The 13916-nt window shown below is 39.3% G+C and overlaps 1 protein-coding gene across 1 annotated transcript; it reads left to right on the top strand.

Annotated features, from left to right (window-relative positions):
• Window positions 1-3170: 3170 nt before the first annotated feature.
• On the top strand, window positions 3171-5567 carry LOC308095600 (uncharacterized protein; the record flags this gene model as incomplete). The annotated part of the gene is made up of 6 exons (XM_080442651.1): window positions 3171-3353; window positions 3437-3644; window positions 4248-4498; window positions 4608-4755; window positions 4932-5041; window positions 5230-5567. The coding sequence occupies 6 exons, from the start codon at window positions 3171-3173 to the stop codon at window positions 5539-5541; spliced, it is 1212 nt and encodes a 403-aa protein (XP_080298777.1). The 3' UTR covers window positions 5542-5567.
• Window positions 5568-13916: the final 8349 nt, after the last annotated feature.

Raw genomic sequence — 13916 nt, 5'->3', positions numbered from 1 at the left:
CTAGTGCGCCTGGCCTGCTCGGTGTTCAGGTCTTCCGCATTTGGGCACCAAAATGTGGTGCTCAAATTAAGAAAAATGTGGAAGTAGAGCGTTCTTCCGGGTGCTTCAAACGCCAGTGAGCAACTTTCATTGAAATGAATAGCTGAATATGTGACTGATTTGTTATAGAAAGTGAAGAATAAAGTTGGCAGTAGTACAAGTAAAAGGTTAAAAAAAACACATTAAGCAGCAATGGGAAATATGCAGAATTGCAATTAGGTATACTGTACATATATTATGCATAGATACACTTATACTGTATGTACATTAGTGCAAGTAACAGTGTGAACAAAAACTACAAGGGGGTATTTACAGATTCAATGCAGTTTGTTTTCATTTTCAGTTGTTTTGGGACCTTGGTTTCTCAGGGGAAGGAAAAAAAAAACCTCTTCCTGAGCCTTGAGCCCCGGGCTTTGAAACACCTCAGACGCTTGCCATTCTGCATCGTCACAAACAGTCCGTTACAAGGGTGTTGTTTGTCCTTCATAATCCTTTTCGCCCTGCTCAATCGCCTGGGAGGGAGACATTATTTGATGTTTTGGGGGATTTGGGGTGCGTTTTTTTGTTTCTTTATTTTTCTCCTTTTGTGCTGTATTAACCCATTAAGACCGGGAAGCGAAGGCATCTGTGTAATTTTTCTTTGGCTATTCAAAAATAGCAGATATACAAGCTCGGTGCACTCGGTGCCGCGCCATGAGCTTGTAGATCTGCTATTTTTGAAAAATAAAAATTCAATGTATACATTTTTAAAGCGACATACTGTAAAAAAAATTTACTCAAATCTTTGATTCTGGGGGGTCCCTGGAAAAAAATATATTTTTAGATGGGGGGGTCCATGGTGAAATACACATCAATATGGGGGGTCCTCGACATGAAAAAGTCTGACAACCACTGATATTATAGCGGATAGTCAGGATTTAGAAGACATTTGTAGAATATATATTCATAGATGTGCACGAATGTTCACAATTTTTCTAAAATAGCAGATCTACAAGCTCATAGTGCGGCACTCGCGCTATGAGCTTGTAGATCTGCTATTTTTGAATAGCCCAAAGAAATAAAAAAATTACACAGATGCGTTCCCCCGGTCTTAATGGATTAAGGTGATTTAGTTATAGGAGACAGAGAACAAAGAGCAAAGAGTGGGGAAACATGCAAGACATCACTGTAGTTTTATTTCTTCTAATTCAGCCTTGACATGATAGAAAAAGTCATTATGAAACATAGACATTAGGTCTTTTGGTGGTGAGTTTTACTTTTCACATTATAAGTGCTCGGGGACAAAAAATCTGTGTTTAACACATTTGTGACGTATATGTACATCGTTGTTGGCCTCTCCTCTAAAGTGGGTGCAGGCCCATAATGATGCTACCTTTACTTGTGCTGGGTCACATACACAGTAATGTTTATTAGCATTGCATCAACATTCATTATGTGCATAATTAGTCCCAAATATGACATGGATTAACCATTAGTCCATTTGCATGTAAAGTAGACCTCAAGCCTAAATCAGGCTATAATGTATGTTTAGTGTGTGTGGGTATCACATGCATTCACATTCCATGTTAAGATAAAGTTGTTTGCCTGTAAAAAAACAAAAACAAAAAAAGGGTCTAAATCTAGACATTTTCTGGGCTTTTTTTTGTCAGCAGATCATTTTTGAAACATTGCAGTGGAGGAATGGACTTCATTAAAGTTATACTGTAGCTCCGATCAAGCACAGCAAAGGGGAAAGCAGTGAGGCTCCTACAGTATGTCAAGGTAAGAACAGACATAAACTGTAACAGTATAGCAAAAGCCCAAACAACAGTGACCTTCCGTATGAGCTACAATAAAACATAGCAGTATTTATACTTTGTCCCAGTGCCCAAAATAAACTGTCAGCACTTCTATCGGCCTGTGAGCTCCAATGTCGCGCAGCCATGAGTCGTACTCCACTCACTTCATCCCATAGCCTGGAGAGGCTTGTTAGGACAACTGAGCACAGGCTACTCTGACCTATGAGCCTGCTCTGCGATTGTCTAGCCTGTTGCTATATAGGCCAACAAATGCTGTAACTTGATAACTCAGTTAATCAGCTTGGCTGACCAACTGACACAACCTTCTGTTGCGTTGGGGGAAAACAATAGTTTCTGTTTGAAGATTGCCACTGTAATTAGCTTAGATTTGTGTAAAGGCACACAGCTGATGAACTTTACCTTTCTTGTCCCCAGAGACTTTGCATATTAGTAATCAAAGCAGTTAGCAATATAATTAAATGCTCCCGCTTGTTCTACGTCTCTCACCTTATGTAATTAAATCAGGTTCGGCAGTATTGAGTAACTGCCATATTTCTGTTTAAAAAGCTCTCTATTGTTAATTGCTGATAATAGATGGCTCAACATAAGGCTTTGAGTTGAGCTATTGAACGTAATTAATTGAATGAGCAAGAGCTAAGGGGTATGTTAATTGTGATTGATTGAAGGTCATTAAAAAAAAGAATATGATGAAGCCTAGTGGTTTCTTAGTGATTGGGCTCAACCAGTGTGAGCTGCAGATAGTTGGCATTCAGCGCATGCGTTGATGTTTTGAAACTGGTGCTTCTGTACCCTCAGACATAATTTATCCAGCTCTGTTTTTTATTTTATTTTTAGCTCTGACTCTCGCAGTCCAACCAAAGCATATTTTCATATTCTGTATAACAGTGGCATTTGTATCAAATCATGTGGTTTGATGTGTCAGGATGGGTTGTCACCTGCTGCCTTTTATTGGACCTCCATACACACACACACACACACATTGGTGTTCAGTTAGCTGGTGCAAGATTTAACCTCCCAAATTTAACATACTTGTGCTAAATTGTCAGTTTAACACAGTAAAAAGGAAATGTTGGTTTTGCTAGTACTTCATACTCTTTTGTTTTATAGGAATCTGGCCGAGAAGACTCAGGCAGTTCTACTTCTGCTAACAAGTCACCACTCCCACAGACGTCCACACCTGTTAGAGTATGTCCAGCTGCAAACTACACAACCCCTGAAAAGGTTGTGAAGATATCCTTCCCAGAATACGTAGTACACACAGACACTGAACTTGAGCACGTCCGAAAACAATACTTTGAGTTGGCGAAGAAGGGTGAAGAGAAGAACTGCGAAATGTCCAAGGACCTCAGATGCCGGCTCATCCGTAACACCATGACCAGTATGATCGCAATCCTGAGGGCAAAGGGGGTTGCTGAATCTGACCGATACCCATCAAAACCAGAAGTTACAGCTATGGCAAAAATAATAGTCCTGTACTACCCCATGCTGCAGGACCTGAACAATAAGACTACTTGGGTAAGTGAAATGTATCCAGTTCATGACTACAGTGTTTGGCATTTTAAGTGGAGTTTACACTGCGTTACTTTTGTCTTGTACAGGCCACAGTGCATGGACAGCTATTCAAAAGATTGCAGAACGTGAGATCCCCCCAAAAGATCTTTCCAGATGGGAGACCTTCAAAGAAGCGCCGTCCACAGCCAATGACGCCCCGTCTTGATCAGCCAACTGACACAGAGGAAATCGAATCAAGTGACTCGACCATCATTCTAGACCGCTCCTCAGAGGAGAATACGACCGCAGAAAGAGGTGACCTTCAAATTTATATTCACACATTTATTTGTGTGATGTGTTGTTAGTTAGTATTGGCAAATGTGCATTCTGATTTGACTGTTATTAGAGACCTGAAGCATTCAATCTCGTGTGCAGCAACTACTTTCCTTTACTACTATATATAATCACTCATTCATATCAAATGTTATGTATTTATAGGTAGTGAAAGTGATTTATATATTTATGTTGTTGTTTGTTTGCTAAAGTTAAAGCTCTACTGTTTATTCTGATATAAATCATTGCTATAGTCTCTCCAGCTATTTAATAAACAGAACATAACATTTTCAGGTGGGTTGACAATTTCAGGCAATCAAGAGAGTACCCATTTCAGCTTGAATTTTAGTGTCCTAGTTAAAAATGTGTCTCCTCACTACTGTGTCATCAATTCCAATTCCACGTGTTTATTCTTTATCCTGTTGGAGTTCTCTCCTGATTTGATCAAATTGGTATCCTAACCTGAAAATGCTTTTTATGTTTAGTAGAGATGGAGAGACAGGAGAACCCTGTTAATGAACAAACACTATGATTGTTATTAGAATATAGAGCTATTTGACTTTAATATGTATTTTTGTGTCTTAGCTAACAAGCAGACATCGGCAGACATCGACAGTCCTGATTCCGAGTCCGACAGTCCAGCAACCATGGCCAAGCACTACAAAACCCTACAGGCGTTGTTCAAAAAGAAAAATCCAAGCCACGAGTCTGTTTCTCAGCTCCTGGATTTGGAGTTCAAAGCCAGAAGAGCATTCATCGATTCAGATGCTGTTCGCGAGGAGGGCAAATACGACCAAATTATAGAGGCATATCCTTGCTTCAAGGTCATTGAACATGTAAGTGATTGTTGACAAGGCATAATTCAAAACATTTACTAATGTTTTGTTAATTTCCTCCACCTAAATGTATTAAAATGTCTGTGTTTATATATTGAATATTTCATAGGTGATGGAGGAACTTCACCGCATCCTGGACAGGAATAACAGCGACTACATTGATGAACTGAAAGGAAGATGGAACGACTTCTGCCAGAAGGTGCAGTTTTATGGTGTGGCGAAAAAGATGATGAAACCTCCAATGGGAATGACCAAAAGTAAGCACTTGATGTTGGGTATCAAGTTAATGTGCAAGTGCCTTATCTTTCTTTTTCATCTCTTGGCTGTCCCATCGTTTGTTGAATGTAAAAACATTTTTTAAAACATATCTATTGTAGATCATTGATCGTGCACTTTATCAAAGTATAAAAGTAATGAATTTTTTCCTCAACAGTTCAACAGGCTCTCATGGTCCTCCGTGCACTGCCATCACTGTTCCCCTCTACGACTGCTGCTCCGAAGAAGCTAGGAGATGCGAGTGAGGCTCTGGTGCATGTCCTGGAGGTGAGCTGTGTACCACATTACAGTATAATATTCACCTGTCAAAAGCAACACAATCTGATGTGTTGAACTAGTTATAGCTGAAGATCCTGCATATAACTTCATCAGGATTTAGCTGGCTTAGGTTTAAAAAATGATCCTTGAAACAAAAGTTCATTACCTGATACGGCTGTGTGTGTTTTGTGTTAAAGGAAAAAGAAGACCCCAATGCGTACTTGAAGAAGCGTCCTCTATCCTCTCCTGTGCTGATTGTGAGTGAGTCCAACTGCCTCCTGGCTATAGGAGATGAGCCCATACTTACACTCCCAAAATGTGAGGTAGCAGAGGGTGTTTTGTACCTTATGGCCTACTATTATGCCCTACACCTTAGGTACCCCAAGTGTGTAGCCACTGTACTTTCTGTCATACAAACGGAGGTCCTCTTGGACGAAATCCATGAGGGAGACCTCACTCCATCGTACAAGAAAGCCATGGCCGATTGGAAAGCTTTCATCGGCCACTAAACCTCTGGTCAGATTTCGACTTAAGTACCCCCCTCCCCATCCTTGAATTTTATGTAACCTTGTTAGCCCAGCAGTACATCTTTAGTACAGAACAGTTTAATTTGAATGTTATTACACTGGACTTGTTGGACTCGACACTGGTCAGCTGTTAGTTTGAATGTTATATTGACCAGCTGTTTGTGTTAAAGGCCATACATTTATGTCATACAGGCCATGCCGATGAAAGCTTTCCAATGTCAGATGTGGACTTAAGTTCCCCACCCTTGCTATAATCTAGTCTGAGACTGCATTCTAGGGCCTTCAATTCTATGTGGCCTTGTTAGCCCAGCAGTACATTGTATCCAAACAGTGTTTAATTGGATTGTTATTACACTGCACTTTATTTTGAGGAAAACTGTTACATTTTCATGTGTTTTGTTTGAATGTTGTATATATATACACAGCTGTTTTTGTTAAAACAATGCCTTTATATGTCTTAAAATATCAGGGCAGAATACTTTGTTAGAGGTTTGGATTGTGTAGTTACCTTGCCATGATGTATCTCCAAAGGTGGGCAAGAAATAAGAAATAATTGGTTCATTGACTTGACTACATAGCACAGGGAAACAGCTCGAAAAGTCACTCTTTTAGCACGTAAACCGAACGCAAACAAAGCTGGTTCAGACAATCATAAACATCAAAACATCATAAAACCCAGTACTGTTTCAACTTTCTGTTGATTTTGCTATTTTTATGAGGAACAAAACCTGAACTGGATCCGCATCTGGATCTTCAAATTGTAAAATAAACCGGAAGTTGACATCTTAATTTAAAAAAGAAAACATGGGATTTGTGATAATGTCTGAATCAGCTGTTTGCGTTCGTTTACGGGCTACAGGAGAGACTTTGAAAGCTGTTTCATCGTACTATGTAAGTCAATGAGGAGCATATTTTCAATCATCAATTTCTAATAACAATTTCTTATCCACCTTGGAGTTGCATCATGGCAAGGCAACTTCACAACCCTACTTCGTGTTCTTGCCCTTTTGAAGCAATGTCCTATTTGAATGTTAGTAAGCACTTTGTACGTGTATTGAGGGACATGACATTGGTCATAATATGTTCAGTACAACCTCAATGTTATACAAATTAGACATGTTGTGCAATTATCTATATTGTTATACAGTACATATGTTTTAATTCAGTACACACTGTGAGCCAAAAGTATTGAAAACAACTAATGCCAGTGCAATACTTTTGTATTTTCTTTTATGTTGTGAATGACCAACTATAGTGAGGCCTCTGTCCAGTCAATTGTTGGAGGGAGGGGTGAATGGTGCTCCAGTCAGACACTACTGTATGTACTGTGAAGTTGCCATGTGATACACTGCAAGTGCTGCTGTATTTTATAAAGGGCAGAAAATAAATATTGTATTTGTTTAATGCAAGACTTGTTTTAATCATTTCAGTCTTATTTGAAGTAGGTAATGGGTCTTATATCTAGAACAATATCACTTTTGTAGAACTTAAAATAAGATGCATACGCTTGAATTGAAATGAATAGGCTTGCCAAACTGGGTGATGGGTCTTATATCTAGAACAATATCACTTTTGTAAAACTTAGAATAAGCTGCATACACTTGAATTGAAATTCATAGGCTTGCCAAACTGGACAAAATGTCTTATTATGACACAAAAAGCATTTCCTAATACTAGTAACAAATGTTTAATTTGAGTATTTCCAGCTAACTTTAAGAAATATTTGATCTATTATAGAACTTAATATCAGTTAATATAAGCTCACAATTAGTTTTTCCAGCTAATTTTAAGATGTATTTTATCTTGATAGCCCACATATCACATCTTATTTCAAGACATCTTGACAAGCTAAAGTATACTAGTTCCATTGGCAGATTAGATTGCTTATTTCAATCAAAATTGTATTGTATTATATATTTTTTTACTTATTTTGAGAAGGCCGTTTTTTGCAGTGTGGGAGCCTGCTCTGCGATTGTCTAGCCTGTTGCTATATAGGCCAACAAATGCTGTAACTTGATAACTCAGTTAATCAGCTTGGCTGACCAACTGACACAACCTTCTGTTGCGTTGGGGGAAAACAATAGTTTCTGTTTGAAGATTGCCACTGTAATTAGCTTAGATTTGTGTAAAGGCACACAGCTGATGAACTTTACCTTTCTTGTCCCCAGAGACTTTGCATATTAGTAATCAAAGCAGTTAGCAATATAATTAAATGCTCCCGCTTGTTCTACGTCTCTCACCTTATGTAATTAAATCAGGTTCGGCAGTATTGAGTAACTGCCATATTTCTGTTTAAAAAGCTCTCTATTGTTAATTGCTGATAATAGATGGCTCAACATAAGGCTTTGAGTTGAGCTATTGAACGTAATTAATTGAATGAGCAAGAGCTAAGGGGTATGTTAATTGTGATTGATTGAAGGTCATTAAAAAAAAGAATATGATGAAGCCTAGTGGTTTCTTAGTGATTGGGCTCAACCAGTGTGAGCTGCAGATAGTTGGCATTCAGCGCATGCGTTGATGTTTTGAAACTGGTGCTTCTGTACCCTCAGACATAATTTATCCAGCTCTGTTTTTTATTTTATTTTTAGCTCTGACTCTCGCAGTCCAACCAAAGCATATTTTCATATTCTGTATAACAGTGGCATTTGTATCAAATCATGTGGTTTGATGTGTCAGGATGGGTTGTCACCTGCTGCCTTTTATTGGACCTCCATACACACACACACACACACACACACACACACACACACCCACACCCACACACACACACACACACACACACACACACACACACGCTCACAAATTGTTCCAGTGACTGTCCTGCAGTGCCTTTGTTTATTCAGGGTTTGGCTCAGAACTGTCTTCCCTATTCCGCTGATGAACAGCTCTACAACATCATCGTTCATCTCTTTGACATTCACAGCAGGTAGAGAAGGCCATTCTGCTGCCACTATGATGTTCACAATATCTGCATGAGTTTCCATTTTATTCCGACGAAGCTCGAAGTTACCTTTCTCAGTTCGTTTGAAGATAAATGGATAGGGTGGCTCGGAATAAAAATGGCTTTTTCTAGCAGGTACAGTAGTTGAAGTGCTGGGGTTGACAAATAACATTCACAGTACTGCATTTCAGAGAAGCTGAATTATGCATATCTGGTAATGAGCTTTGCTTCCTAAAAGGATATTGGTACTTCACCATCAGCGGATGTTTGCTTTGTTGTTGTTTGCTGGTGTATTTTCTACCTCTCTGCCTTGTTTTTGGTTTCAGAGAAGGTTAAAGATGCCCTCTGCTTTGTGTGCAGTCAATGGCAGAAAGAAAGATCAGCCAGATCTCAGGTAGTAAAGTACAGTTTTCTTTGCTAATATAGTTACCGTTTCATTTATTTTAGCGTGTGACAATGGGTGCATATTAAGACAGTATAGACACCACTGTTGTTACAAATCATATGTTATATTGATGTGAATTCAGGCATTTAATCTCAAATTCAGTAATTTTTTTGTGGTATATTTTCCCCAACTCAGATTTTTTTTTTGCGGATGAATTTCAGATCAACGCTGCTGAGTGCATCTCAATCCATACCTGTCCATCTACATGTGACATGTGTGACACACGTTATAGATACGCGTCTTGTCTGCAACCAACCATACTGTACATCTATTAACCACCGTAAACCTGGCATCCCCATTTTGGGTATGGCATTAAAAGGCATAACATTCTCCAACATATTTTTCCCCTGCTGAAAATAGCGAAAACAGAGATCTACTAGATCACGTTCGCGTCGCGTTGTTGGCTTGTAGATCCACAATCTTTGGGCTATTTTCAAAATGGGGCTTATTAGGCCCGGATACAGAAATTATTAACTGGGGGGGCATTAATAAATGCTGGGGGGGCGGCTTCCTCAGCGCCGCACGAAGCGCGGCGGCGAAACATTTTTGAGTTTTGTTTTCAGTTTTTTTCGGCTGTTTGTGTAATACTACTGCTTCCTATTGTTCTTTTGGGCTTGTTTTCCTAGGCTTCTTTCTCTCGCAATATCTGGCAACACTGCCCATGGAAAATCAGGGCAGAGGATTATTTGAATTGTGCAATGATACATGATGGAATATGATTAAGGATTATTTTGATTATGGTAAGCTCACATTTCATATCATGACATAAATGTAACTTTCTTTTATTTTTTTTATTTTTTTGAAAGATTTTTTTTCGGGGGGTAGTCAGGGCATTTGGGGGGGCATTGCCCCCCCTTGCCCATGCCTAGATCCGGCCCTAAGTTTTAACTTAACGTTTGCCACCCCCCTATTTGTTCTGCTCTACTACCAACTGAACCGTCACAGGCAGACATGGCGGCAAAGGAATCCAGGAATGAATGTAGAAACAAACAAAGCAACAGACAGTTATTGAAGAGGACTCCAGCAAACAGATGTTTGTAAAGAAGTAGGAGTGGGAGACCTTTGTGTTTGTTGTGTGTGTTCTTTGTTTGGTTCATCACGTGCTGTTTGAGGCAATAATAAAGTGAGCAGTAGATACGAGATCAGAATTGCCAGTTGATTGTAATATTCTCCGATGCATTTATTCGTCACGCTCCCGTTGTGTAAGGCCCTTAAAGGGGTACTTCACTTTCAAAAAAACTTTTGGTCATTTTATCATCTACTCAGGCTTTTGTGAGCCCCCCAGACAGTTTTTAAGTTGCTCAATTCAGTATTTAGATATTTGATATTCATTTTAACAGACACGCCCCCTTCCTATACAAACCCATTGTAACTTCAAACTCCATTTTAACATGTTAGATTCATCGAAAACACCCGTCCTTGGTTCTGGTGACTCACCCTGCCCTCCTAATGCGTGAGGGGGCCGTGTTTTTCCGATATGTTTTTTCATTTATTTTATTTAATTTTGTTATTGTATTTTTTTTTTTTCACTTTCTATTTTTTTTTTTTTAAATACATGAAAAAAGTAATTGAAAAAACACGGCCCCCTCGTGTAATAGGGGGGCGGTATGAGTCACCAGAACCGAGGACGGGTGTTTTTGATGAATCTAACATGGTTAAAATGGAGTTTGAAGTTACAATGGGTTTGTATAGGAAGGGGGCGTGTCTGATAAAATTAATATCAAATATCTAAATACTGAATCGAGCAACTTAAAAACTGTCTGGGCTGTTCACAAAAGCCTGAGTAGACGATAAAATGACCAAAAGTTTTTTTGAAAGTGAAATATCCCTTTAATTGTTAATTCCCTTAATTACGGGGCCAGGCTGCCAGCATGGCTCCTGGCCCTGTTTTAATATTGCCTTTATTTCGTTTCTTCTGTTTCTGCCACTTTTCGCAGTTCTGGCTGAACCGTGCATACGCTTTTTACGAACAAAATATTACGAAACCATGATAGATGGTCATGAAAAACTATCAAGAAATACATCTCACAATCTTTCGTCAAAAGGTGGCGCTATAGCACTCAATTGAAAATGCCAACTTTGAACAGGTACAACTCATGCCCTGTTTGACCTAGAGCCATGAAACCTTGATACACATTATGCGTCTCCTCATGCTGAACAACTTTCACACTCTGACCTTTAGATCTCCCACCATTTTGAATTATATGAAAAACTCCTCCTGGGATTTTTGAGTAATCTGCATGAAACATTTTGCACATGAACTTTGGACCTATGCCAACAAAACGTTGGGGGCGGATTTTTTTTTTTTTTAGTGAAAAGCTTTAATGAGCCAATGAATATTGCAGTTTTATGACAATTATTCATCTGCCCCTAACACATACCTGCAGACTCACATTTCTTTTAAACTTTGCGGTAATGTAGAGGGTCATTCCAAATATCACTGAAACCAATCTTACTCCAATTGGTCAAAGGGGGGCGCTATAGCAATTTCTTTTAAATGCAAACTTTAAACAGGCAAAAGTCATGCCTCGTTTGGCCGACAGCCATTAAACCTGCTTACACATGTGCCTTGACTCATGAGGAACACATCTGTCACGTTGACAAGTAAGCTCCGCCCTTAGATTGTCCGCAATTTTGAGCAGTTTGAAAAACATACACACATTTTCACAGTTTCTGTCTGTTGGTCCAATGGCTTCTCGCTTGAGCGCGTGCCTTAAAACCTCAAGGTCGCCAGTTCAAGCTTCACTTGATGCAGACTTCATTTAAGTTGCATTGCACACAACATGATTGTGTCAATTAATACATGTGCAGGGAGTATGTTTTTGCAATGTATGAAAAACTTCATTGTGAAAATAGCCGATCTACAATATCACAACTTTTCAGATAGCAACGTTTTGCGAGCTTGTAGATCGGCTACTTTCACTAGTTTTCGTTCCAAGGAGACACAAAAATGCCTTTATTGGTAATGGTTTGTGAACCAGTGATCTAGAGTAGTCCGGGACACAGAGGCTTGGTTCATAATGGACAGAAATACTTACATATCAACAGACACTATCAGGGAGGCCATATATCTAGCTCAATGAGAAGAGAGGCACCCTTGGAGTCCGTAGGTCACTGGTTCGATCCCTGTCCGCGACAATGTATTGAGGTGATCAAGATTTGGCATTATTTGGGTAACACATAGTGTTTCTTGAGGATAGACTTAGGCGTTGTGTTACTGAGGTTAGGATTAGTGAGTGTTTAAAATGCTCATGTTAATTGCATGGTCTTCTTTCTCTCAAGGTCAGTCTTCTATGTTTCTATGGCTTATTACGGGGCCAGAGCTCTCAGCTCTGGACCTGTTTTAATGTTCCCCTCTTTTTTCTTCCGCCACTTTTGGCAGTTCTGGCTGAACCGTGCATACGCTTTTTACGAAACTTGGCCATATGGTAGATGGTCATGAAAAACTATCAAGAAATAATTCTCACAATCTTTCGTCAAAAGGTGGCGCTATAGCAAAATGCCAACTTTGAACAGGTACAACTCATGCCCTGTTTGACCTACAGCCATGAAACTTCAATATACATATGCGTCTACTCATGATCAACAACTTTCACACTCTGACTTTTGACCTCTGACCTTTAGATCTCCCACCATTTTGAATAATATGAAAAACAGTTAAAACCTATCTCCTCCTGGGATTTTTTAGTAATCTGCACGAAACGTTTTACACATGAACTTTGAACCTATGCCGAAAAACATGTGCAAAAGATTTTCCATAAGTGAAAAAATGAAGCTTTAATGAGCCAATGAATATTGCAGTTTTATGACAATTATTCATCTACCCCTAACACATACATGCAGACTCACATTTCTTTGAAACTTTGCGGTAATGTTGAGGGTCATTTCAAATATCACTGAAACCAATCTTACTCCAATTGGTCAAAGGGGGGCGCTATAGCGATTTTTTGAAAATGCAAACTTTAAACAGGCAAAAGTCATGTCTCGTTTGGCCGACAGCCATTAAACCTGCTTACACATGTGCCTTGACTCATGAGGAACACATGTATCACGTTGACCAGTAAGCTCCGCCCTTAGATTGTCCGCAATTTTGAGCAGTTTGAAAAACACTTAAACCCAGGATTTTTCAGCTATTTGCGTGAAACTGTATCATCTGTGTGATCTCCTTTTTCACAGGTTCTTGTCTGTTGGTCCAATGGCTTCTCCCTTAAACGTGTGCCTCACAACCTGAAGGTTGCCAGTTCAAGCCTCACTTGATGCGGACTTCATTAAAGTTGCATTGCACACAACATGTTTGTGTCAATTAATACATGTGCAATTGTTAAACATAACCTGAAATACTTATTTGAGAGGGTATGTTTATGCAATGTATGACATACTTCATTCTGAAAATAGCCGATCTACAATCTCAAAACTTTTCAGATAGCAACGTGTTTCTGAGCTTGTAGATCGACTACTTTCACTGGTTCACTTTTATCTTCAACAGACAACCTCAGCCTGGACAAAGCTATAGCACTATAGGTAATGTTGCAGCCCGTCAATCCGAAGGTTGAGGGTTCGATTCCTGTTAATGTCAATAGGTTGACACGTCCAATCAATCCATTCTGCTTCCATCCTTCTCTCTCTTCAATCTATTGTTTCCATGTCTCTCTCTCTTCAATCTATTCCGTTTCCATGTCTCTCTCTCCGCCCTTAGATTGTCCGCAATTTTGAGCAGTTTGAAAAACACTTAAACCCAGGATTTTTCAGTTATTTGCGTGAAATGGTATCATCTGTGTGACCTCCGTTTTCACTGGATCAGGTCTGTTGGTCCAATGGCTTCCCGCTTAAGTGAATGTTTCACAATATCAAGGTTGCCGGTTCAAGTCTCACTTGGTGGAGACTTCATTTAAAGTGCATTGCAAACAACAAGACTGTATTAATGAATACATATGCAATTGATAAAGATAACATGAAATGCATATCTGAGAA

Source organism: Gymnoscopelus braueri (genome assembly GCF_963280865.1).
Source record: "Gymnoscopelus braueri genome assembly, chromosome: 11".
NCBI classification, from domain to species: Eukaryota; Metazoa; Chordata; class Actinopteri; order Myctophiformes; family Myctophidae; genus Gymnoscopelus; species Gymnoscopelus braueri.
Note: the sequence above shows the minus strand (reverse complement) of the source record. Positions and strands in the feature narration are given on the sequence as shown.